General features: G+C 44.5%; 2 protein-coding genes and 1 long non-coding RNA gene across 7 annotated transcripts; 1 reads left to right on the forward strand and 2 right to left on the reverse strand.

Moving 5' to 3' along the window:
• Nucleotides 1–4229: 4229 nt before the first annotated feature.
• si:ch211-284e20.8 (CY domain-containing protein) lies at nucleotides 4230–15927 on the reverse strand. Of its 5 annotated transcripts, none has more exons than XM_031785496.1 (7): nucleotides 15465–15926; nucleotides 15036–15149; nucleotides 14652–14730; nucleotides 14291–14457; nucleotides 6237–6350; nucleotides 5932–6030; nucleotides 4230–5010 (listed from the first exon to the last, which is right to left on the reverse strand). In XM_031785496.1, the coding sequence occupies exons 1-7, from the start codon at nucleotides 15528–15530 to the stop codon at nucleotides 4741–4743; spliced, it is 909 nt and encodes a 302-aa protein (XP_031641356.1). In that variant the 5' UTR covers nucleotides 15531–15926; the 3' UTR covers nucleotides 4230–4740. The 5 variants fall into 5 exon arrangements, 4 of the variants coding, with proteins under 4 accessions (XP_031641356.1, XP_031641358.1, XP_031641357.1 ...); XM_031785500.1 differs by having other exon boundaries at nucleotides 4236–5010; nucleotides 15605–15925; XM_031785498.1 differs by lacking the exon at nucleotides 6237–6350 and having other exon boundaries at nucleotides 15465–15927.
• A 5433-nt stretch (nucleotides 15928–21360) lies between these two features.
• On the reverse strand, nucleotides 21361–26037 carry fetub (fetuin B). Its single transcript, XM_031785495.1, has 7 exons — nucleotides 25703–26037; nucleotides 25098–25211; nucleotides 24434–24521; nucleotides 23871–24037; nucleotides 23574–23687; nucleotides 23289–23375; nucleotides 21361–22651 (listed from the first exon to the last, which is right to left on the reverse strand). Exons 1-7 carry the CDS (start codon nucleotides 25904–25906, stop codon nucleotides 21914–21916), a joined length of 1512 nt encoding a protein of 503 aa, XP_031641355.1. The 5' UTR covers nucleotides 25907–26037; the 3' UTR covers nucleotides 21361–21913.
• LOC116353029 (uncharacterized) lies at nucleotides 25208–25948 on the forward strand. The gene is made up of 2 exons (XR_004202316.1): nucleotides 25208–25447; nucleotides 25652–25948. It is a non-coding gene; the product is annotated as an uncharacterized LOC116353029 (long non-coding RNA).
• Nucleotides 26038–26155: the final 118 nt, after the last annotated feature.

The following is a 26155-nucleotide window of genomic DNA, read 5'->3' on the forward strand; positions in this document are numbered from 1 at the left end:
TAAATCCGGCGCTTTTTTATATCTCCTAGATATAGGACAGACTCTTCAAAACCTTATTCCTTATGATTTATTTTTGGACTGTCTTTTTTTGCCATTTATGAATTTGTCATTCAATGTGTTTCTATGGGCTGTACTAGTAAAGACCCAATTCAATATTTTATCAAATCATTTTGTAATACTTTTGTAATATTCACCTAAAGGGGTCCTAAAATGTCAAATTAAATAGGACACCACTACTCAACACGACCTGTAACTCGTCTAAAGTCAAATCTTGTACCCCCAAGTACTTCTCTTTTTCTGTGACTTTACGTTCCATCTCTGCTGTACACCCTAGCTATGAACGCTAAGAATCCAACCTTACTAAAAAGCATATATCCCTCACTCACCTAACCCTCTGTGCTGGTACAGATCTACTACTCACGGGTGAATTTACTTACCAAATGCCGGTGTTCAATTTATTTGACAGGCCAAGAAGAGGCACGAAGCCGAAAAAGGTTATAACCGTTTCATTAGAACGAAAAAACACGAACTACATCTCCAACCAGCTGTATATGTCCTACATTCGACAGCTTGGCGGTCTGCATTTAAAAAAAATGTACTGGCTGGCAACATTGAGTAAAAAAAGCCCCACCGTAATCTAATATAAAACACATCAAGCCATTAGACTGCTGAACACTTGAACTGGACTGAACACGTGTAATGGGGAAGAGGGGGATGGGGGGCAAGTGTATAAATTGAGCCCTATAATAAGAATATGGTAGTCACAGTTGTGACGTGTGCTAAGGTGTGGAGAATTAGAGCAGCTATTCAATCGATCACTGCCCGCACCTGCTCGCCCGTCCAGCATCTCTACTCTGGACGGCTCTGACTTCTTTTTTTTTTACATGTACAACTACAAATACCTGGGTGTCTGGTTAGACTGTAAACTCTCCTTCCAGACTCACAGTAAGCATCTCCAATCCAAAATTAAATCTAGAATTGGCTTCCTATTTCGCAACAAAGCGTCCTTCACTCATGGTGCCAAACATACCCTCGTAAAACTGACCATCCTACCGATCCTCAACTTCGGTGATGTCATCTATAAAATAGCCTCAAACACTCTACTCAACAAACTGGATGCAGTCTATCACAGTGCCATCCGTTTTGTCACCAAAGCCCCATACACTACCCACCATTGCGACCTGTACGCTCTCGTTGGTTGGCCCTCGATTCATACTCGTCGCCAAACCCACTGGCTACAGGTTATCTACAAGTCTCTGCTAGGTAAAGCCCCGCCTTATCTCAGCACACTGGTCACCATAGCAGCACCCACTCGTAGCACGCGCTCCAGCAGGTATTTCTCACTGGTCACCCCCAAGCCAATTCCTACTTTGGTCGTCTTTCCTTCCAGTTCTCTGCTGCCCATGACTGGAACGAATTGCAAAAATCTCTGAAGCTGGAGACTCACATCTCCCTCACTAGCTTTAAGCACCAGCTGTCAGAGCAGCTTACAGATCACTGCACCTGTACATAGCCCATCTGTAAACAGCCCATCTATCTACCTACCTCATCCCCATACTGGTATTTATTGATTTATTTAGCTCCTTTGCACCCCAGTATCTCTACCTGCACATTTATCTTCTGCCGATCTACCATTCCAGTGTTTAATTACTATATTGTAATTACTTCGCCACCTATTTATTTCATTAACTTACCTCATTTGCACTCACTGTATGTAGACTTTTTGTTTTCTTTTGTTCTACTGTATTATTGACTGTATGTTTTGTTTATTCCATGTGTAACTCTGTGTTGTTGTATGTGTCGAATTGCTATGCTTTATCTTGGCCAGGTCGCAGTTGTAAATGAGAACTTGTTCTCAACTAGCCTACCTGGTTAAATAAAGGTGTTCTCAACTGGCCTACCTGGTTAAATAAAGGTGTTCTCAACTAGCCTACCTGGTTAAATAAAGGTGTTCTCAACTAGCCTACCTGGTTAAATAAAGGTGTTCTCAACTAGCCTACCTGGTTAAATAAAGGTGTTCTCAATTGGCCTACCTGGTTAAATAAAGGTGTTCTCAACTGGCCTACCTGGTTAAATAAAGGTGAAATACATATATATTGTTTTAAATGCGACTTTTGTAACTTCCGCCGATGTGTTTTGCTTCTTGAGGGTCAATTATTTTGATAAATGGCATCGGGTATGAGCAAGTCGATACACAAATATAATAGTATATATATATATTAATATACAGTTGATGTCGGAAGTTTACACACACTTAGGTTGGAGTCATTAAAACTCGTTTTTCAACCACTCCACAAATTTCTTGTTAACAAACTATAGTTTTGGCAAGTCGGTTAGGAAATCTACTTTAAGCATGACAAAAGTAATTTTTTCCAACAATTGTTTACAGACAGATTATTTCACTTATAATTCAACTGTTTCACAATTACAGTGGGTCAGAAGTTTACATACATTCAGTTAACTGTGCCTTGAAACAGCTCAGAAAATTATGTCATGGCTTTAGAAGCTTCTGATAGACAAATTGATATAATATGAGTCAATTGGAGGTGTACTTGTGGATGTATTTCAAGGCCTACTTTCAAACTCAGTGCCTCTTTGCTTGACATCATGGGAATATCAAAAGAAATCAGCCAAGACCTCAGAAAATAAATTGTAGACCTCCACAAGTCTGGTTCTTCCTTGGGAGCAATTTCCAAACGCCTGAAGGTACCACATTCATCTGTACAAACAATAGTACACAAGTATAAACACCATTGGACCACGCAGCCATCATACCACTCAGGAAGGAGATGTGTTCTGCCTCCTAGAGATGAACATACTTTGGTGTGAAAAGTGAAAATCAATCCCAGAACAATAGCAAAGGACCTTGTGAAGATGCTGGAGGACACCAGTATAACAGTATCTATATCCACAGTAAAACGTGTCCTATATCGACATAACCTGAAAGGCCGCTCAGCAAGGAAGAAGCCACTGCTCCAAACCGCCATAAAAAAGCCAGACTACGGTTTGCAACTGCACATGGGGACAAAGATCTTACTTTTTGGAGAAATGTCCTCTGGTCTGATGACACAAAAATAGAACTGTTTGGCCATAATGACCATCGTTATGTTTGGAGGAAAAAGGGAGAGGCTTGCAAGCCGAAGAACACCATCCCAACCGTGAAGCACGGGGGTAGCAGCATCATGTTGTGGGGGTTCTTTGCTGCAGGAGGGACTGGTGCACTTCACAAAATAGATGGCATCATGAGGACGGAAAATTATGTGGATATATTGAAGCAACATCTCAAAACATCAGTCTGGAAGTTGAAGCTTGGTCACACATGGGTCTTCCAAATGGACAATGACCCCACAAACCTGACTCGGTTACACCAGCTCTGTCAAGAGGAATGGGCCACAATTCACCCAACTTATTGTGGGAAGCTTGTGGAAGGCTACCCGAAACATTTGACCCAAGTTAAACAATTTAAAGGTAATGCTACCAAATACTAATTGAGTGTATGTAAACTTCTGACTCACTGGAAATGTGATGAAAGAAGTAAAAGCTGAAATAAATAATTCTCTCTACTATTATATATACATTATATATTTATATATATATATATATTTTTTTTTTTTCATGAATTTGATGATAATAAGCTTGAAGCCCATAAAAAACCATATGGTACAGGAACCAGGAACTTGCAAGGACTTTCATAGGGAATTACGATTTGGAGAGACGTTCAAGTTCCTTTTTTCCAGTCGTTTGTGGTTTGTACCACCTTCCCACTTGGTTATGAAGTCCCATTTAGTTTTGAATGAACTTCAAGCTTATATCATCACATTCCTGAAAACGTGGCAATTTAAGAAATATGTATAATTGTATTTGCAGATGAATTTACCTTTACCCAATGCCTTTAATTAAGGTTTTTGATTACAAAAATAACGCAATTGAAAATATTAATGAAAGGCATCAGGTAGAAGTACATAAATCCAAAAATATGAATATAGTTTTACATATATCTTAAATGACCACATTTTCAGGATTTTGATGATATAAGCTTGAAGCTCATTTAAAAACAGTACAGGACTTGAACCAGGAAGTAGGCAGGACGTTCATAGCATATTGGTAAATGTTGACGCATAGCTACCTTCACCACAACCTCCCATCTGCTGTACTACACTGGCAGATTCTGAAATATTTTTGAGAGTAATTTGGTTAACATCATGCTTTTGAAACACACACAGTTGCTCTTCTCATCAGATGAAAACATTTTTAATGGTCAATTGAATTGGCTACAATCACACAATACATGATTATAACCACTGAAAATATACTGTATACATTGTAGGCTGAACTATACATTTATTGCTCTGATAAATTTACAAGCTATCATAGTTATTATCATACAGTACAATGTTGTGGAATTCTTTCCGCATGTGATCTGAGATAGCAGCAACAACAACAACAACAACAACAACAACAACAGCAACAACAGCAACAACAACAGCAACAACAACAACAACAACAGCAACAACAACAACAACAACAACAACAACAACAGCAGCAGCAGCAGCAACAACAACAACAAAAAGGTGAACATTGTCCAGCTAGGGCAAAATAGGGGAAGTGTTTTGAGTCATAGTTCTTTCAGTTTTCCTTTGTTACCAAAGTAGCTTTGTATCTCAGGAAAGTGTTAATAAGCTGTTATTGCAGTAGCGGAAGATGTTTATCAATCAAATTGGAAACCTGTCCAGTCCCAGGTTAGTTTTCCTCTTGGCTCAAATCAATCCTCTTGGCTGGACAGTGGCTTGCTGCTGCTGAGGCTCTTGGAGGCGGTGGCACATGAGGGGGTGGTAGAACCACCACTATACCCAACGAGCCCTTCAGTCTGGGGGAAGCCTGATTGGAGTTGGGGGGGTGGTGGTGGTGCTCATAGGGGTGCAGGTGTGTGTGCGCGTGTTTATGGTCCTCATCTTCACTCTGATGCCCACTGTCTCCTCTGACATGGGCCTCCTCCTCTGCCTTGGCAGCCTGAGAGATGGACATAATAATGATAACTTTATTTGTAAAATCCAATTGAAATGGTATGCCCACTCCCAGATCAACCCCTTTCCCCCAGACCTAGACATAGTCCTGGGCTTGAGTTTAGACCACAATTTAGTCAGATCTGGATGGAACAAAAGCCTACATTGCAGAGGTCTCCTCTGCTCAGTTACTGAGGTTTATATGACTACTATGTTGGTCTCTCAGTTACTGAGGTTTCTATGACTACTATGTTGGTCTCTCAGTTACTGAGGTTTCTATGACTACTATGCTGGTCTCTCAGTTACTGAGGTTACTATGACTACTATGCTGGTCTCTCAGTTACTGAGGTTACTATGACTACTATGCTGGTCTCTCAGTTACTGAGGTTACTATGACTACTATGCTGGTCTCTCAGTTACTGAGGTTTCTATGACTACTATGCTGGTCTCTCAGTTACTGAGGTTTCTATGACTACTATGCTGGTCTCTCAGTTACTGAGGTTACTATGACTACTATGTTGGTCTCTCAGTTACTGAGGTTTCTATGACTACTATGTTGGTCTCTCAGTTACTGAGGTTACTATGACTACAATGCTAGTCTCTCAGTTACTGAGGTTACTATGACTACTATGTTGGTCTCTCAGTTACTGAGGTTACTATGATTACTCTGTTGGTCTCTCAGTTACTGAGGTTTCTATGACTACTATGTTGGTCTCTCAGTTACTGAGGTTACTATGACTACTATGTTGGTCTCTCAGTTACTGAGGTTACTATGACTACTATGTTGGTCTCTCAGTTACTGAGGTTTCTATGATTACAATGCTGGTCTCTCAGTTACTGAGGTTACTATGACTACTATGTTGGTCTCTCAGTTACTGAGGTTACTATGTGGCATGGCAGTGATGGCACTGTTGTGGAAGATTCCTACCTCTGGTTCAAAGATTTTACACTTCACCTCGATGGGGAGTTTGGTCTGAAATGTGCCATCATCCAGAGTGGTGTGAGAGCCTGTGCAGAAGGCCTTGTGCTAGGCGACAGAAAACGGAATTGGATTGCTCAAATAGAGAAACACGATATGATGCTAGTGATCTCACTGAGACTGATGTGGTTCTACAGTAGTCTGCTTTCCTCTGCTGTCAGCTCGCCACATACAAATCATCATTTTTGTTCCCTTTTCCCTATTTCAAAACACGTGACAGACAGTGTGTAGATGTAGTGTGGTACTGTACTCACTGCAAATTCACAGTCCATCATTTTACACTGGGTCAAATCGACGTCAGGAGTGTCCTTAGCACAGACCGTCTCTCTGATGGTGAACTCTACAAAATAGGCCGGACCCACCACCCACTGTGAAGACGAAGCAGTATACTTTGAACTTGAAATCTACTGAAGAAAAATTTAAATGCAACAGATAAAGTGTTGGTTCCATATTTCATGAGCTGAAATAAAACATCCCAGAAATATTCCATACGCACAAAATGCCTATTTAGCTCAAATTTTGTACACAAATTTGGTTACATCCTTGTCAAGTAAGATTTCTCCTTTGCCAAGATAATCCATCTACCTGACAGGTGTGGCATATCAAGAAGCTGATTAAGCGGCATGATCATTACACAGGTGCACCTTGTGCTGGGGACAATAAACAACAATGTGTGGCAAATAAATCCAGTAACAGAAGCAATCATGAATGTTACCTCGTTAGTCAGAGACCTCCAGACACTCATTACTCTGTCTTCTGAAGCTTTAGAATGGGTAGCTGAAGATATAACTTGCAAAATCTCTTCACAGGCAATCAGAGAGAGTGGAGTGGAGTGGCAGTTTTATCACACAACACAATGCCACAGATGTCTCAAATTGGCATACTGGCTGCAGGAATGTCCACCAGGACTGTTGCCAGAGAATATAATGCTCATTTCTCTACCATAAGCCGTCTCCAATATCGTTTTTGAGAATTTGGCAGTACGTTCAACCGGCCTCACAACCGCAGGCCATGTGTAACCACGCCAGCCAAGGACCTCCACATCCGGCTTCTTCACCTGTAGGATCGTCTGAGACCAGCCACCCAGACAGATGACTGAACTGTTGGTTTGCACAACCAAATAATTTTTGCACAAACTGACAAAAACCGTCTCAGGGAAGCTCATCTGCATGCTCATCGTCCTCACTAGGGTCACCATCACCTCATGTTTCAGCATGATAATGCACGGCCCCATGTCACAAGGATCTGTACACAAATCCTGGAAGTTAAATGTCCCAGTTCTTCCCTGGCCTGCAAAGTCACCATACATGTCACCCATTGAGCATGTTTGGGATGCTCTGGATCGACGTGTACGACAGTGTGTTCCAATTCCCGCTAATATCCAGCAACTTCGCACAGCCATTGAAGAGGAGTGGAACAACATTCCACAGGTCACAATCAACAGCCTGATCAACTCTATGCGAAGGAGATGTGTCACACTGCATGAGGCAAATGGTGGTCACACTAGATACTGACGGGTTCTCTGATCCAAGCCCCTACCTTTTTTCTAATGTTTCTGTGACCAACAGATTCATATCTGTATTCCCAGTCATGTTAAATCCATAGATTAGGGCCTAATGAATTGATTTATATTGACTGATTTCCTTATATGAACTGTAACATTTTTTCATGTTGCGTTTTATATTTTTGTTCAGTGTAGTTTTATACAACATCAAGTTTTTAATTGTGAACGACACATCTATTCCCTTCAAATTACTCTTCTGATTTTTGTTTCTCCGTCTCATGATGGTGGATTACATTCTACTCCTCTCCAATAGCAAAACATTTCATATCTGACATACAGTTGAAGTCGGAAGTTTACATACACTTAAGTTGGAGTCATTAAAACTCGTTTTTCAACCACTCCACAAATTTCTTGTTAACAAACTATAGTTTTGGCAAGTCGGTTAGGACATCTAATTTGTGCACGACACAAGTAATTTTTCCAACAATAGTTTACAGACAGATTATTTCACTTACAACTCACTGTATCACAATTCCAGTAGGTCAGACATTTACATACACTAAGTTGACTGTGCCTTTAAACAGCTTGAAAAATTCCAGAAAATTATGTCATGGCTTCAGAAGCTTCTGATAGGCTAATTGACATCAATCATTTTTTTTATTTTTTTATTTCACCTTTATTTAACCAGGTAGGCTAGTTGAGAACAAGTTCTCATTTGCAACTGCGACCTGGCCAAGATAAAGCATAGCAGTGTGAGCAGACAACACAGAGTTACACATGGAGTAAACAATTAACAAGTCAATAACACAGTAGAAAACAAAGGGGCAGTCTATTTTTTTAATATATTTTTTATTTTACCTTTATTTAACCAGGTAGGCAAGTTGAGAACAAGTTCTCATTTACAATTGCGACCTGGCCAAGATAAAGCAAAGCAGTTCGACAGATAAAACGACACAGAGTTACACATGGAGTAAAAACAAACATACAGTCAATAATGCAGTATAAACAAGTCTATATACAATGTGAGCAAATGAGGTGAGAAGGGAGGTAAAGGCAAAAAAGGCCATGATGGCAAAGTAAATACAATATAGCAAGTAAAATACTGGAATGGTAGTTTTGCAATGGAAGAATGTGCAAAGTAGAAATAAAAAATAATGGGGTAGATTTTTGTAGTTCGTTCCAGTCATTGGCAGCAGAGAACTGGAAGGAGAGGCGGCCAAAGAAAGAATTGGTTTTGGGGGTGACTAGAGAGATATACCTGCTGGAGCGTGTGCTACAGGTGGGAGATGCTATGGTGACCAGCGAGCTGAGATAAGGGGGGACTTTACCTAGCAGGGTCTTGTAGATGACATGGAGCCAGTGGGTTTGGCGACGAGTATGAAGCGAGGGCCAGCCAACGAGAGCGTACAGGTCGCAATGGTGGGTAGTATATGGGGCTTTGGTGATAAAACGGATTGCACTGTGATAGACTGCATCCAATTTGTTGAGTAGGGTATTGGAGGCTATTTTGTAAATGACATCGCCAAAGTCGAGGATTGGTAGGATGGTCAGTTTTACAAGGGTATGTTTGGCAGCATGAGTGAAGGATGCTTTGTTGCGAAATAGGAAGCCAATTCTAGATTTAACTTTGGATTGGAGATGTTTGAAGGAGAGTTTACAGTCTAACCAGACACCTAAGTATTTGTAGTTGTCCACGTATTCTAAGTCAGAGCCGTCCAGAGTAGTGATGTTGGACAGGCGGGTAGGTGCAGGTAGCGATCGGTTGAAGAGCATGCATTTAGTTTTACTTGTATTTAAGAGCAATTGGAGGCCACGGAAGGAGAGTTGTATGGCATTGAAGCTTGCCTGGAGGGTTGTTAACACAGTGTCCAAAGAAGGGCCGGAAGTATACAGAATGGTGTCGTCTGCGTAGAGGTGGATCAGGGACTCACCAGCAGCAAAAGCGACCTCATTGATGTATACAGAGAAGAGAGTCGGTCCAAGAATTGAACCCTGTGGCACCCCCATAGAGACTGCCAGAGGTCCGGACAGCAGACCCTCCGATTTGACACACTGAACTCTATCAGAGAAGTAGTTGGTGAACCAGGCGAGGCAATCATTTGAGAAACCAAGGCTGTCGAGTCTGCCGATGAGGATATGGTGATTGACAGAGTCGAAAGCCTTGGCAAGGTCGATGAAGACGGCTGCACAGTACTGTCTTTTATCGATGGCGGTTATGATATCGTTTAGTACCTTGAGTGTGGCTGAGGTGCACCCATGACCAGCTCTGAAACCGGATTGCATAGCAGAGAAGGTATGGTGAGATTCGAAATGGTCAGTGACCTGTTTGTTGACTTGGCTTTCGAAGACCTTAGATAGGCAGGGCAGGATGGATATAGGTCTATAACAGTTTGGGTCCAAGGTGTCTCCCCCTTTGAAGAGGGGGATGACTGCGGCAGCTTTCCAATCCTTGGGGATCTCAGACGATATGAAAGAGAGGTTGAACAGGCTGGTAATAGGGGTTGCGACAATGGCGGCGGATAGTTTCAGAAATAGAGGGCCCAGATTGTCAAGCCCAGCTGATTTGTACGGGTCCAGGTTTTGCAGCTCTTTCAGAACATCTGCTATCTGGATTTGGGTAAAGGAGAACCTGGAGAGGCTTGGGCGAGGAGCTGCGGGGGGGGGGGGCGGAGCTGTTGGCCGAGGTTGGAGTAGCCAGGCGGAAGGCATGGCCAGCCGTTGAGAAATGCTTATTGAAGTTTTCGATAATCATGGATTTATCAGTGGAGACCGTGTTACCTAGCCTCAGTGCAGTGGGCAGCTGGGAGGAGGTGCTCTTGTTCTCCATGGACTTCACAGTGTCCCAGAACTTTTTGGAGTTGGAGCTACAGGATGCAAACTTCTGCCTGAAGAGGCTGGCCTTAGCTTTCCGGACTGACTACGTGTATTGGTTCCTGACTTCCCTGAACAGTTGCATATCACGGGGACTATTCGATGCTATTGCAGTCCACCACAGGATGTTTTTGTGCTGGTCGAGGGCAGTCAGGTCTGGAGTGAACCAAGGGCTGTATCTGTTCTTGGTTCTGCATTTTTTGAACGGAGCATGCTTATCTAAAATGGTGAGGAAGTTACTTTTAAAGAATGACCAGGCATCCTCAACTGACGGGATGAGGTCAATGTCCTTCCAGGATACCCGGGCCAGGTTGACTGCGGCTCCGTGGCGGATACAGGCAATGAGGCAGTGATCGCTGAGATCCTGGTTGAAGACAGCGGAGGTGTATTTGGAGGGCCAGTTGGTCAGGATGACGTCTATGAGGGTGCCCTTGTTTACAGAGTTAGGGTTGTACCTGGTGGGTTCCTTGATGATTTGAGTGAGATTGAGGGCATCTAGCTTAGATTGTAGGACTGCCGGGGTGTTAAGCATATCATAGTTTAGGTCACCTAACAGAACAAACTCTGAAGCTAGATGGGGGGCGATCAATTCACAAATGGTGTCCAGGGCACAGCTGGGAGCTGAGGGTGGTCGGTAGCAGGCGGCAACAGTGAGAGACTTATTTCTGGAGAGAGTAATTTTCAAAATTAGTAGTTCGAACTGTTTGGGTATGGACCTGGAAAGTATGACATTACTTTGCAGGCTATCTCTGCAGTAGACTGCAACTCCTCCCCCTTTGGCAGTTCTATCTTGACGGAAGATGTTATAGTTGGGTATGGAAATCTCTGAATTTTTGGTGGCCTTCCTGAGCCAGGATTCAGACACGGCAAGGACATCAGGGTTAGCAGAGTGTGCTAAAGCAGTGAGTAAAACAAACTTAGGGAGGAGGCTTCTGATGTTGACATGCATGAAACCAAGGCTTTTTCGATCACAGAAGTCAACAAATGAGGGTGCCTGGGGACATGCAGGGCCTGGGTTTACCTCCACATCACCCGCGGAACAGAGAAGGAGTAGTATGAGGGTGCGGCTAAAGGCTATCAAAACTGGTCGTCTAGAGCGTTGGGGGCAGAGAATAAGAGGAGCAGGTTTCTGGGCATGGTAGAATATATTCAGGGCATAATGCACAGACAGGGGTATGGTGGGGTGCGGGTACAGCGGAGGTAAGCCCAGGCACTGGGTGATGATGAGAGAGGTTGTATCTCTGGACATGCTGGTTGTAATGGGTGAGGTCACCGCATGTGTGGGAGGTGGGACAAAGGAGGTAACAGGGGTATGAAGAGTGGAACTAGGGGCTCCATTGTGAACTAAAACAATGATAACTAACCTGAACAACAGTATACAAGGCATATTGACATTTGAGAGAGACATACAGCGAGGCATACAGTAATCACAGGTGTTGAATTGGGAAAGCTAGCTAAAACAGTAGGCGAGGCTAATCAGCTAGCACAACAAACAGCAGGTAAAATGGCGTTGACTAGGCAACGGGGCCGACAGATAAAACAAACAAGCAGAATGGAGTACCGTGATTAATGGACAGTCCAGCGTGCGTCAGCTATGTAGCCAAGAGATCAGTGTCCAGGGGGCAGCGGTGGATGGGCAGGGAAGCTGGACTGGCGAGTGTTATCCAGGTTAAAAAAACTAACAATGACTAAATAGCTTGTAGCTAGTTAGCTGGTTAGCGTCTGGAGGTTCTTGAGTGTGTTCTAAAAAATGACAAATAATAGCGATTCCGTATCACATTGGGTGAGGCAGGTTTCCGGAAGGTATAAACAAATTAAAAATCAAAAAGAGATAGAAAGTAAATGGGTCCAGAGAGTGTTTGGGACGCGGTGATTCAGACGGTTAGCAGGCCTGTGCTAACAAGCTAACAGTTCGTAGGCCCGGGCTAGACAAGGTAGCAGTTAGCGGACCGGAGCTAGACAAGCTAGCAGTTAGCAGGCCGTATTAGCAAGCAGGGAGATAGCGAGGGCTAGAGAGTTAGCCTTTGGGGGATGTCGCGATGGGGTGAGTCTGTTTATTCCTCTTCATGCGGTGACATCGACAGACCGGTCGTGGGCCGGGTATTGTAGCCCAGGAGTATGCTACAGGTGCTCTGTCCGGGCTAGCTTCAGGCTAAGTGGGTGGAAACGCTAGCCAGGGGTAATCATCCGGGGTTGCAGTTTAGCTAGATAGCTAGTTGTGAAGATCCAGCTGAAAAATGTTCCGTTTGCGGTGGGAATCCGGGGATGAAAAATAAATAGGTCCGTTGTGCTCTGGTTAGAGTCGCGTTGTTCGAGCTGGCGAGAGCTTTCCGGGCTAAAGGTTAGCTGATGACCGGTTAGCTGAAGACCGCTAGCATAGCTGGTAGTTAGCTTGCTAGCTTCAGTTGAGGGGTTCCGGTTCCGAAGTAAATATAAATACTTTAGGAAAAATAGCTACATTGGGTGAGGCGGGTTGCAGGAGAGTATTTGGAAGCTTAGGTTTAGCAAAATGTTTTTAAAGAGGTATGCGAAGAAAAATATGTTAAAAAAAACGAAAAAGAAGCGATATATACAGGGACGGGACGACAGGACGACTTACTGCTACGCCATCTTGGAATGGATTTGAGTCAATTGGAGGTGTACCTGTGGATGTATTTCAAGGCCTACCTTCAAACTCAGTGCCTCTTTGTGCCTCTTTGCTTGACATCATGGGAAAATCAAAAGAAATCAGCCAAGACCTTTTGTAGACCGCCACAAGTCTGGTTCATCCTTGGGAGCAATTTCCAAACGCATGAAGGTACCACGTTAATCTGTACAAACAATAGTACACAAGTATAAACACCATGGGACCACACAGCCGTCACACTGCTTAGGAAAGAGATGTGTTCTGTCTCTTAGAGATGAACGTACTTTGGTGCGAAAAGTGCAAATCAATCCCAGAACAACAGCAAAGGACCTTGTGAAGATGCTGGAGGAAACAGGTACAAAAGTATCTATATCCACAGTAAAACGAGTCCTATATCGACATAACCTGAAAGGCCGCTCAGCAATGAGAAGCCACTGCTCCAAAACAGCCATAAAAAAGCCAGACTACGGTTTGCAACTGCACATGGGGACAAAGATCGTACTTTTTGGAGAAATGTCCATAATGACCATTGTTACGTTTGGAGGAAAAAGGGGGAGGCTTGCAAGCTGAAGAATAACATCCCAATCGTGAAGCTTGGGGGTGGCAGCATCATGTTGTGGGGGTGCTTTGCTGAGGAGGGACTGGTGCACTTCACAAAATAGATGGAATCATGAGGACGGAAAATTATGTGGATGTATTGAAGCAACATCTGAAGACATCAGTCAGGAAGTTAAAGCTTGGTCGCAAATGGGTCTTCCAAATGGACAATGACCCCAAGCAAACTCCCAAAGTTGTGGCAAAATGGCTAATAAAGTCGAGGTATTGGAGTGGCCATCACAAAGCCCTGACCTCAATCCTATAGAAAATATGCGGGCAGAACTGAAAAAGCGTGTGCGAGCAAGGAGGCCTACAAACCTGACTCAGTTACACCAGCTCTGTCAGGAGGAATGGGCCAAAATTCACCCAACTTATTGTGGGAAGCTTGTGGAAGGCTACCCAAAATGTTTGACCCAAGTTAAACAATTTAAAGGCAATGCTACGAAATTCAAATTGAGTGTATGTAAACTTCTGAACCACTGGGAATGTGATGAAAGAAATAAAAGCTGAAATAAATATTTCTCTCTACTATTATTCTGATTTTTCACATTCTTAAAATAATGTGGTGATCCTAACTGACCTAAGACAGGGCATTTTTACTTGGATTAAATGTCAGGGATTGTGAAAAACTGAGTTTAAATGTATTTGGCTAAGGTGTATGTACACTTCCGACTTCAACTGTAGGTCTACAACAGGACGGTCTCACAGACCTGTATTCTCGCTCCTGTTACGTTGAGGAGGGTGAAGTAGTTTGGCAGGCGATTCATTCTATTGTATTTCTGGAGGATCAGATTGGTCGTCTCCGCTAGGATGGGATCATCCAGCTGCACTACTGTTGGACAGTCTGGACACGTGTCGACGATGACCGTGGCAGGCACTGAACACAAGGTCAAAGGTTAGAGGTTACAGTTCACTACAGGTCGTCGTTACACGTTGGTCAAACCAAAGGTTCAATGCACCAGTAAGTCATTGAACTGAAAGGTTTTTGTGGTTACAGTAGCTACTATATATTGTTCCTGACCTCATGACCTGACCAGTGAGCCCTACTGAGTCTATATAAACAGACTCTACCTTGTTGGATGGCACATTTATAGCTGCGCAGTTCCACACTCTTCCCAACAGAGATAGACGCCATACAATGCCCATAAACCTGTGGAGTGGTAAGAGTTGTTTAATTCACAGATCCCACTCTCCACTAGGCTGGTGCCAGATGGTGCCTACTCCGTTGTCAAGTTTAGCATGACAACTCCATGACTGGCATTGTCTAACTCCCCACTCCCTATAAGCCTAACTCCCCACTCACTATAAGCCTAACTACCCACTCCCTATAAGCCTAACTCCCCACTCCCTATAAGCCTAACTCCCCACTCCCTATAAGCCTAACTCCCCACTCCCTATAAGCCTAACTCCCCACTCCCCATAAACCCATACATCCATATATGGTAGACTGCTTACTGATACGTTAGCTACATCCTTTACTTCACATTTCTTCCACGGCTTCTTGCTGATCACATGACACTTTGTCTCCAGCACGTCTATGGTCAGGTTGAACAGCACGCCTGCTCCTTCCTGGGGAGAGAGGTGGAGGTAGGGAGGCAGTTACTACACTAAAGGAGTTGAGAGCTCAACAATGCGTGCAATAGCAATTTAACAGCTCAAATACTCTCATTACTGACCAATTTACATGTATTTACTTTAGGGGGTAGTAGAGGATTTCGCAAACACGTTAGATCTTACTTCTCTTGGACACTAGAGGGCAGTATCAATTACTAATAGAGAACCATACAAGCTGTTGTGATTTGTAAAAACAGAAATTATTATTAATTATTATTAATGAATTATTATTATTAATTATTATTAACTATACACAGCATCTTTACTCACCTTTATCTTTTTTGTAAAATTTGTGCTCAAAAGACAGGAAAATAAAAAACTCTTGCATTGATTCATTAACTATAAAAACCCTTTTATTAGACAGGGAAGAGTAGTACAGTTCAATACAGTAGCTAGTTGACTAGCCTCACCCCTGTCTACTGGCTGACATCATAGACTCTGTTGAGGCTGAGGATGAATCCTTCGGTGAGGTCAGTATTGATCTGGTCCAGGCCTTCCTCTGGACCTCCGGGCCCTTGCACCCCACGGGGGTCACCGGGGAGGGGCTACCCCCATGCCAACACACACACACAGGGCCACCAGCCACACACAGACCCACATCCTTACTGTACACAGCACCCCGTGTTAGCCTGGTCGCTAATGCTAATGAGGAAACGAGGCTAAAGAAGCTTGAGCTGCATCCCGGGGGGGGGGCGTACTATACGCAGACTGAGAGGGGTAGGAGGAGAGGTAGTCCAAGGCCCCTACTGGGACTCAGCTAGTCAACTTTGCCCTCTTCCCCAGAGCACATGCAAATACAGCTTTATCTGCAGTTGACCAATTACTTTTCGTACATTTAAACATTGAGTGAGGGGTTTGGGCTCGGTGTGGAAATAGACAAATATTTGAGCTGCCTGTTGGGAAATCTGCAGGAATACTACCTACTGCCATTGTGACCTTAAGCAAAGAAACCTATGTACTCAACAGTCCCATGCTCTGCCACAGTCCCCTGCTCTGCCACAGTCCCATGCTCTGCCACAGTCCCATGCTCTTCCACAGTCCCCTGCTCTGCCACAGTCCTCTACTCTGCCACAGTCCCATGCTCTGCCACAGTCCCATGCTCTTCCACAGTCCCATGCTCTGCCACAGTCCCATGCTCTGCCACAGTCCTCTGCTCTGCCACAGTCCCCTGCTCTGCCACAGCCCCCTGCTCTGCCACAGTCCCCTGCTCTGCCACAGTACCCATGCTCTGCCACAGTCCCATGCTCTGCCACAGTCCCCTGCTCTGCCACAGCCCCCTGCTCTGCCACAGTCCCCTGCTCTGCCACAGTACCCTGCTCTGCCACAGTACCCTGCTCTGCCACAGTACCCATGCAAATGGATCAATAATTATTGTATATAAGTATTGTATTGTGCTGTGTCTTTATGGATCAGGGACTCTGGGTGTTACTGTTTCTGTACAGTGCATCTCAGTTAACGTGTTTGTTTTCCAGCATGGAATGTAAAACGTGTTTGCAAATAATGAAACATGTAGCCTGGGTGCCAGTCTTTTAATGAAACATGTAGCCTGGGTGCCAGTCCTTTTAATGAAACATGTAGCCTGGGTGCCAGTCTTTTAATGAAACATGTAGCCTGGGTGCCAGTCCTTTTAATGAAACATGTAGCCTGGGTGCCAGTCTTTTTAATGAAACATGTAGCCTGGATGCCAGTCCTTTTAATGAAACATGTAGCCTGGGTGCCAGTCCTTTTAATGAAACATGTAGCCTGGGTGCCAGTCTTTTAATGAAACATGTAGCCTGGGTGCCAGTCTTTTAATGAAACATGTAGCCTGGGTGCCAGTCCTTTTAATGAAACATGTAGCCTGGGTGCCAGTCTTTTAATGAAACATGTAGCCTGGGTGCCAGTCTTTTAATGAAACATGTAGCCTGGGTGCCAGTCTTTTAATGAAACATGTAGCCTGGGTGCCAGTCCTTTTAATGAAACATGTAGCCTGGGTGCCAGTCCTTTTAATGAAACATGTAGCCTGGATGCCAGTCCTTTTAATGAAACATGTAGCCTGGGTGCCAGTCCTTTTAATGAAACATGTAGCCTGGGTGCCAGTCCTTTTAATGAAACATATAGCCTGGGTGCCAGTCCTTTTAATGAAACATATAGCCTGGGTGCCAGTCCTTTTTCTGTTTAAGTAGTGAACTCTGATTGCCATGCAGTGATTTATCTTTTGTATACTGGTTGTTAAATGCAGAAAAGGCTTAATGGCAGAGGAGGCCCATTAGGGATGTTCCCTGAACGGCACAGTGCAATTGCTCTGCTCTGGTGCAGTTTCAGCATCCTGTCCATATCAAAGGTTTATGAAGTGGATTAGGCATGTCCATCACATGTACTATCTTCATCACTCCTATGCTCATCTTCATACAAAACCACTCAAACCCACAACATCACTGTCTCAAACCCACCTCAACAACACTGTCTCATACCCACCACAACATCACTGTCTCAAACCCACCTCGACGTCACTGTCTCAAACCCACCTCAACATCACTGTCTCAAACCCACCTCAACATCACTGTCTCAAACCCACCTCAACATCACTGTCTCAAACCCACCTCAACAACACTGTCTCAAACCCACCTCAACATCACTGTCTCAAACCCACCTCAACATCACTGTCTCAAACCCACCTCAACATCACTGTCTCAAACCCACCTCAACATCACTGTCTCAAACCCACCTCAACATCACTGTCTCAAACCCACCTCAACAACACTGTCTCAAACCCACCTCAACATCACTGTCTCAAACCCACCTCAACAACACTGTCTCAAACCCACCTCAACATCACTGTCTCAAACCCACCTCAACAACACTGTCTCAAACCCACCTCAACATCACTGTCTCAAACCCACCTCAACAACACTGTCTCAAACCCACCTCAACATCACTGTCTCAAACCCACCTCAACAACACTCTCTCAAACCCACCTCAACATCACTGTCTCAAACCCACCTCAACATCACTGTCTCAAACCCACCTCAACATCACTGTCTCAAACCCACCTCAACAACACTGTCTCAAACCCACCTCAACATCACTGTCTCAAACCCACCTCAACAACACTGTCTCAAACCCACCTCAACATCACTGTCTCAAACCCACCTCAACAACACTGTCTCAAACCCACCTCAACAACACTGTCTCAAACCCACCTCAACAACACTGTCTCAAACCCACCTCAACATCACTGTCTCAAACCCACCTCAGCATCACTGTCTCAAACCCACCACAACATCATTGTCTCAAACCCACCTCAACAACATTGTCTCAAACCCACCTCAACAACACTGTCTCAAACCCACCTCAACATCACTGTCTCAAACCCACCTCAACAACACTGTCTCAAACCCACCTTAACATCACTGTCTCAAACCCACCTCAACAACACTGTCTCAAACCCACCTCAACAACACTGTCTCAAACCCACCTCAACATCACTGTCTCAAACCCACCTCAACAACACTGTCTCAAACCCACCTCAACAACACTGTCTCAAACCCACCTCAACATCACTGTCTCAAACCCACCTCAACATCACTGTCTCAAACCCACCTCAACAACACTGTCTCAAACCCACCTCAACAACACTGTCTCAAACCCACCTCAACATCACTGTCTCAAACCCACCTCAACATCACTGTCTCAAACCCACCTCAACATCACTGTCTCAAACCCACCTCAACATCACTGTCTCAAACCCACCTCAACAACATTGTCTCAAACCCACCTCAACAACACTGTCTCAAACCCACCTCAACATCACTGTCTCAAACCCACCTCAACATCACTGTCTCAAACCCACCTCAACAACACTGTCTCAAACCCACCTCAACAACACTGTCTCAAACCCACCTCAACATCACTGTCTCAAACCCACCTCAACATCACTGTCTCAAACCCACCTCAACATCACTGTCTCAAACCCACCTCAACATCACTGTCTCAAACCCACCTCAACAACATTGTCTCAAACCCACCTCAACATCACTGTCTCAAACCCACCTCAACATCACTGTCTCAAACCCACCTCAACATCACTGTCTCAAACCCACCTCAACATCACTGTCTCAAACCCACCTCAACAACATTGTCTCAAACCCACCTCAACATCACTGTCTCAAACCCACCTCAACATCACTGTCTCAAACCCACCTCAATCAACATCACTGTCTCAAACCCACCTCAACATCACTGTCTCAAACCCTGAATGGGCCTATATACCTCCACCATCGTCGGCTGTCACTCACAGACATATCTCCCCTTTCGTTTGTGTATTGGTACAGCTGTGATGTAATCAGGGTGGTTGTTATGGTGATGGCTCTAGATGTCTCCAATCCTCCTGTTGCTCTTCTCTGGCGTGCCATGGTGAAGATAACAGGGCTTATCTATACAGATACACATGCAGTAGCTTGGACCAGGTACTGTTTTCTTTTCACAGTCACATCTGACACAATGTTTTCCTGGCATTGTGAGAACAGTAATGTGTATCTTCAGGTCAGAGTTTCACAACCTTTAAAAATAAAAGTTTAACCTGCACCCACTTATACCACCCCAACCCACTTCTAGGTACTTTAGCCAGGGGTATGCGTTTTGCCTTATTCTAGGCAATACAAGCATTACTATCCTTATATAGGTATTGTATAGCTTACTGTACATCTTGTTGAATGAGATAGGCGATGCTCTGCTCCCAACATAGTCAGAACCATTTACGTACATAGGCTCTGATTACTGTTGCACCATTATACGTTACTTCAGTATCCTTTTCCCCCCGGGCACTGTCACTATGTTACTGTCACTATGTTACTGTCACTATGTTACTGTCACTATGTTACTGTCACTATGTTACTGTCACTATGTTACTCTCACTATGTTACTCTCACTATGTTACTGTCACTATGTTACTGTCACTATGTTACTGTCACTATGTTACTCTCACTATGTTACTGTCACTATGTTACTCTCACTATGTTACTGTCACTATGTTACTGTCACTATGTTACTCTCACTATGTTACTCTCACTATGTTACTGTCACTATGTTACTGTCACTATGTTACTGTCACTATGTTACTGTCACTATGTTACTGTCACTATGTTACTGTCACTATGTTACTGTCACTATGTTACTCTCACTATGTTACTCTCACTATGTTACTGTCACTATGTTACTGTCACTATGTTACTGTCACTATGTTACTCTCACTATGTTACTGTCACTATGTTACTCACTATGTTACTGTCACTATGTTACTGTCACTATGTTACTGTCACTATGTTACTGTCACTATGTTACGGTCACTATGTTACTCTCACTATGTTACTGTCACTATGTTACTCTCACTATGTTACTGTCACTATGTTACTGTCACTATGTTACTGTCACTATGTTACTGTCACTATGTTACTGTCACTATGTTACGGTCACTATGTTACTCTCACTATGTTACTGTCACTATGTTACTGTCACTATGTTACTGTCACTATGTTACTGTCACTATGTTACTGTCACTATGTTACTCTCACTATGTTACTGTCACTATGTTACTGTCACTATGTTACTGTCACTATGTTACTGTCACTATGTTACTCTCACTATGTTACTGTCACTATGTTACTGTCACTATGTTACTGTCACTATGTTACTGTCACTATGTTACTGTCACTATGTTACTCTCACTATGTTACTGTCACTATGTTACTGTCACTATGTTACTGTCACTATGTTACTGTCACTATGTTACTGTCACTATGTTACTGTCACTATGTTACTGTCACTATGTTACTGTCACTATGTTACTGTCACTATGTTACTGTCACTATGTTACGGTCACTATGTTACTCTCACTATGTTACTGTCACTATGTTACTGTCACTATGTTACTGTCACTATGTTACTCTCACTATGTTACTGTCACTATGTTACTGTCACTATGTTACTCTCACTATGTTACTGTCACTATGTTACTGTCACTATGTTACTGTCACTATGTTTTTATGAATGCGGGGTTTCATGTAGAGGTCAGGTTTATAGAAACATTTATCCTCAATACTGTTGCGTCTGGATGTGGATTCGTATTGTTAGGTATAAAGCTTGTTTTCTTTTAATCTTGTATTCTTTGACGAAAAATAGGAGTCTATTGATGCATTAGTGATGTTTATTTTATTTGTTTGAGGCTAAGAACAACACCCACCTCAAAAACTATCTTCCGTCATGGCAAAGATAGAGTATTAGAAACATACAAAAGAATGCTGTCAATCCCTTAATTTCTGAGGAACACACAGTCAGGTCTCAAACATAATGCTTACAGACAGACAGAGAGAGAGAGAGGCAAAGAGAGGCAGACAGACAGAGAAAGAGAGACAGACAGACAGAGAAAGAGAGAGAGGCAGACAGACAGACAAAGAGAGAGAGGCAGACAGACAGAGAAAGAGACAGACAGACAGACAGACAGACAGACAGACAGGCAGGCAGGCAGGCAGACAGACAGTGAGGCAGACAGGTGAATGTGAAAATGGTTTAGAGGTAGCTAAATATCTGACATGCAGAAACCTGTCCCTGTGAATTCCAAAGAACAACATCATAACTAGCTTTGTGCTCTTGTTTGTTCTTCTTGTCAGTATCAGTGGGTCATTGGTAGGTATTGAGAATAATCAGTTCTGTGTTTCAGCTCCATGGAGACAAGGGACTGGTTACGCAGCTGCTTTGAAGAGGGGGTCCTCAGCAAAGAGCTCCTTCACAAAGTTGTCCTCATCCTTGACCTCAGCAGGGCACTGAGCAGACACAGTGGTGGGGAAGGGCAGGATGATGGGCTGGCTCATCCCAGGGATCTTTGGGTCTTGGACCATGGGCAGAGTGGCGCCCTTCTCACCCACAGGCTGTTCGGGGAAGGAGGGCAGGGTCATGGGCAGGCCCAGGGCGGGGAGGACGGTCACGGTTCCCTGGGGAGGGTGGCGGGACTCGGTCCCGTGTGGGTGCTCGTGGTGATGGTGGTGGTGCTCGTGCTCGTGCAGGTGAGCGTGCTTGTGGTCGTGATCCAAGGATAGCTCATGGTCATGCTCGTGAGTGTGGCCCTCGCCGTCGTGCTTGTAGTTGTGATGCTGGTGCGGTCCGGTGTCAGTGCTGTGGTTATGGGCCTTGGCGTGGTGGGCGTGAGCGTGGTCGTGACCGTGACCGTGGTCATGAGAGTGGTCGTGACCGCCAGCAGCTCCATCGCCATGAGAGTGACCATGGGCACCATCTTTATGATCATGGGCGTGGGCGCCGTCGTGTTTGTGGTCTTTGGTGTGGTCGTGAGCGTGGTCGTGGGCGTGGTCGTGAGCGCCGGAGGCATTATGGGTGTGGTCTTTGCCGTGTTTTCCAGACTGAAGGGTGTGGCTGTGGTCTGTCTCTCCTCCCAACAGGTGAGCTGCCTTCTCCTTCTTTGAGTTCTGCAGGACAACAACCAACCAGGGGATTAGACACAGCATCATCAATCAATCAATCAATCAATCAATTCATACACATGATCAGTAACCTCATTAGTAATTTAACTCCGAAAGATATAAACCCAGATGAAGACCTAATAACTGAAATGGTGGTTTGAACCATTAAACACACTGTGGAGCATAACACTGTGGAGCATAACATAACACTGTGGAGCATACAAGAACACTGTGGAGCATAACATAACACTGTGGAGCATACAAGGACACTGTGGAGCATACAAGAAGGCCAGCTACTAGAGTTTTCCTCTATGCACCTGGAACTACGTTTCAACCCTTGTTTCAGAGTGGAGAGTGGAGAGAGGAGAGTGGAGAGTGGAGAGAGAAGAGAGGAGAGTGGAGAGAGGAGAGAGGAGAGAGGAGAGTGGAGAGTGGAGAGTGGAGAGAGGAGAGTGGAGAGAGGAGAGAGGAGAGTGGAGAGTGGAGAGTGGAGAGTGGAGAGAGGAGAGTGGAGAGTGGAGAGTGGAGAGAGGAGAGAGGAGAGTGGAGAGTGGAGAGAGGAGAGAGGAGAGAGGAGAGTGGAGAATGGAGAGTGGAGAGTGGAGAGTGGAGAGAGGAGAGAGGAGAGTGGAGAGTGCCTGACCTCATTCTCAAAGACCTCACAGTTGACCGTGACAAACTCCTGGCCTCCCATGCCGTGAGAGTGGGAGCCCTTGCAGTGTCCTTTGTGCTGTAGAGAAGAGACAGGGAGAAATTAAAATGCTGGTTCTTCCATAGTTATTACATAGTTATTACATAGTTATTACACAGTTATTATGGTTTTTACAACATTAAACACTATCTAGGCTATAATTCAGATGTAATAATGCTGCTACTACATAGTTTATGCTGTTTGACAAAAATGTCAATGGTACTGTCATTCACTTACTGCAAACTCGCAGGCCATCAGAGGACATTTGGAGGCTGCAGAAGGGTCGGTGGTGTTGGCACAAGTCGTCTCCTGGATGGTGAACTCTGCAAAGTAGAAGGTTGCCATGCCCATCTGGAATACCAAGCAACAGAGGTCAGTGAGTAACGACAACAAGATAATTACACCACAATATGAAACCTGTTCATTTGCTGCTGTGAGGTAGATTCATCGTTTTGTTGAATTGTAATGTTATGTTGTGGCGTTGGTTTTGTATTATGCTATAGTGGAATGTGTTGTGTAGTGTTGTGTTCTGACCGATGTCCGCGCACGGGTGATGTTGAGGATGGCGAAGTGATTGGCCAAGCCGCTGTCCTTGTTGAACTTCTCCATGGACATGGTGGCCGTCTTCAGGATCTCCGGGTGGTCCTTGGGCATGGCAGAGGGACAGTCCGGGCACTGCTTAGCCACTTTCGCCGCAGCCGCTGGGACAGGACATACAAATAGGTACACTGTTTACAAAAAGGCACTTTCATTGGTCAAACATGTAGCATGGTTCAAATCCCCGAGCTGACAAGGTACAAATCTGTCGTTCTGCCCCTTGAACAGGCAGTTAACCCACTGTTCCTAGGCCGTCATTGTAAATAAGAATTTGTTCTTAACTGACTTGCCTAGTTAAATAAAGGTACATTTTTTAAAACAAAAATGAGCAGATGCTTTGAAACGCATCGGGCACCACGCTCCCACAGAGTCATCACAACCACATGACAAACCACGTGACATCACCCAACTACTACACGGTGGATGGATGCAATGTGCTGTTGTTTAGTGGGAAGCGCTGTAATGAATGTTTTGGAGAGGACCAAGCCGTGGACTGTTACCTGGTCTGACCACACAGTTGTAGTTGTACAGACGAACCACTCTATGGACTCTGTTCATGTAGATAACAGCCTTGCACTGACCGTAGACCTGTGAGTAAATACGTACAAGACAACAAAAAAAACTGATTAAACAACGAGGGCCGATTTTGATCCAAGGCCCTGGCTAAAGTCAATATTCAGACATACAGTAATCCTACAGACATTATGTTTGTCTGTGTGTGTGTGTGTGTGTGTGTGTGTGTGTGTGTGTGTGTGTGTGTGTGTGTGTGTGTGTGTGTGTGTGTGTGTGTGTGTGTGTGTGTGTGTGTGTTTGGTGTGCGTGTGTGTGTGTGTGTGTGTGTGTGTTTGGTGTGTGTGTGTTTGGTGTGCGCGTGTGTGTGTGTGTGTGTGTGTGTGTGTGTGTGTGTGTGTGTGTGTGTGTGTGTGTGTGTGTGTGTGTGTGTGTGTGTGTTGGTGTGTGTGTGTGTGTGTGTGTTGGTGTGTGTGTGTTTGGTGTGTGTGTGTGTGTGTGTGTGTGTGTGTGTGTGTGTGTGTGTGTGTGTGTGTGTGTGTGTGTGTGTGTGTGTGTGTGTGTGTGTGTGTGTGTGTGTTTGGTGTGTGTGTGTGTGTGTGTGTTTGGTGTGTGTGTGTGTGTTTGGTGTGTGTGTATGTTTGGTGTTCTTACCGGTGTGTTTTCAGCCTTGGGGACCTCACAGTCCTTTGCGTTTTTCTTGCTGATCACGTGGCAGTCAGTCTCCAGCACATCCATGGTCAGGTAGAACACAACCCCTGTTTCCCCCTGAAACAGAGACAGAAATACAGACCAATCAGCACACTGGAGTCAACATTCATTCCCATGTGGCTGGTACTGAAAAACAAAGACAAGGGGATTGTTCTGTTTTTTATTTTATTTATTTTTTACATCTACAATCGTCTTTGAAGTCACCATCTATAACTTCAAATTCTAGTCAAATCCCCCTGCTCTTAGAAAAGGCCTTGCTGACAATGTATGAATCTGTCTCATCTGTCTTAACGGTAATATCACTTTTTCACTACCTATAAAACAGAGAATTATCTCAGACGACACTTTGTTTTATGATACTTTTTAGACCTCAATTTCTGTTATCTGATAAACGGACAACATATTGGAGCACATTGAATTTACAAACAAAGTATGTTACAGGACTCTTCTTTAGGACAGTAGCTAAATCATTTCCCCCTCTTTTTAACTTAGCGTAGGTCCACGCATTGTAGAGTTACAGTGAAAAAAATAGAAGCAACAGAACTCACATGCTCCATCTGGTTGACGTTACTGAGGCGGTGGAGACCGAACACGTAGCCCTCTGTGCGGTCCTTGTTGATCTTGTCGAGGGCCTGTCCTGCTGCTCCCAGGGCCACGGCGTCCTGGCACGACCCGGGCTTCATGCTGGCTTCCAGGGGGGCGGCATGAGCATACACACACGCCAGCAACAACAAGGCACACTGCTTCATCATGATGGAGGACCGATGGGCTGTGTCTCACACACGCTGAACGGGCTGGTGAGGTAAGGTGAGATGGTTCAGTAGGGCTGCTATATATACAGCTCCATGTACCCCCTCCACCCCCACACACACCCTCCCTCTTCACAACACTGTTCTGGGTCCCACCCCCAACCCAGGTAAACATGACCCCTAACCCCCCCCCCCCCCCCCCCCCCCACGATGCCCCTCTGTGATCCTATCAAGGAATGTGGTCCCTATCAG

This window comes from Oncorhynchus kisutch, linkage group LG13 (genome assembly GCF_002021735.2).
Source record: "Oncorhynchus kisutch isolate 150728-3 linkage group LG13, Okis_V2, whole genome shotgun sequence".
Classification (NCBI taxonomy): domain Eukaryota; kingdom Metazoa; phylum Chordata; class Actinopteri; order Salmoniformes; family Salmonidae; genus Oncorhynchus; species Oncorhynchus kisutch.

Excerpts from the sequence above, each read along its gene's own strand:
- si:ch211-284e20.8 (XM_031785496.1), bottom strand. The coding sequence starts at position 15,530 with ATGAATCAATGCAAGAGTTTTTTATTTTCCTGTCTTTTGAGCACAAAT. Across the intron at positions 14,731-15,035 it reads AGGATGTAGCTAACGTATCA|GTTTATGGGCATTGTATGGC; the intron begins GTAAGCAGTCTA and ends ACCACTCCACAG. Across the intron at positions 6,031-6,236 it reads TGATGGACTGTGAATTTGCA|CACAAGGCCTTCTGCACAGG; the intron begins GTGAGTACAGTA and ends TCTGTCGCCTAG.
- fetub (XM_031785495.1), bottom strand. The coding sequence starts at position 25,906 with ATGATGAAGCAGTGTGCCTTGTTGTTGCTGGCGTGTGTGTATGCTCAT. Across the intron at positions 25,212-25,702 it reads ACGTCAACCAGATGGAGCAT|GGGGAAACAGGGGTTGTGTT; the intron begins GTGAGTTCTGTT and ends TCTCTGTTTCAG. Across the intron at positions 23,688-23,870 it reads TCACCCGTGCGCGGACATCG|ATGGGCATGGCAACCTTCTA; the intron begins GTCAGAACACAA and ends TTGGTATTCCAG.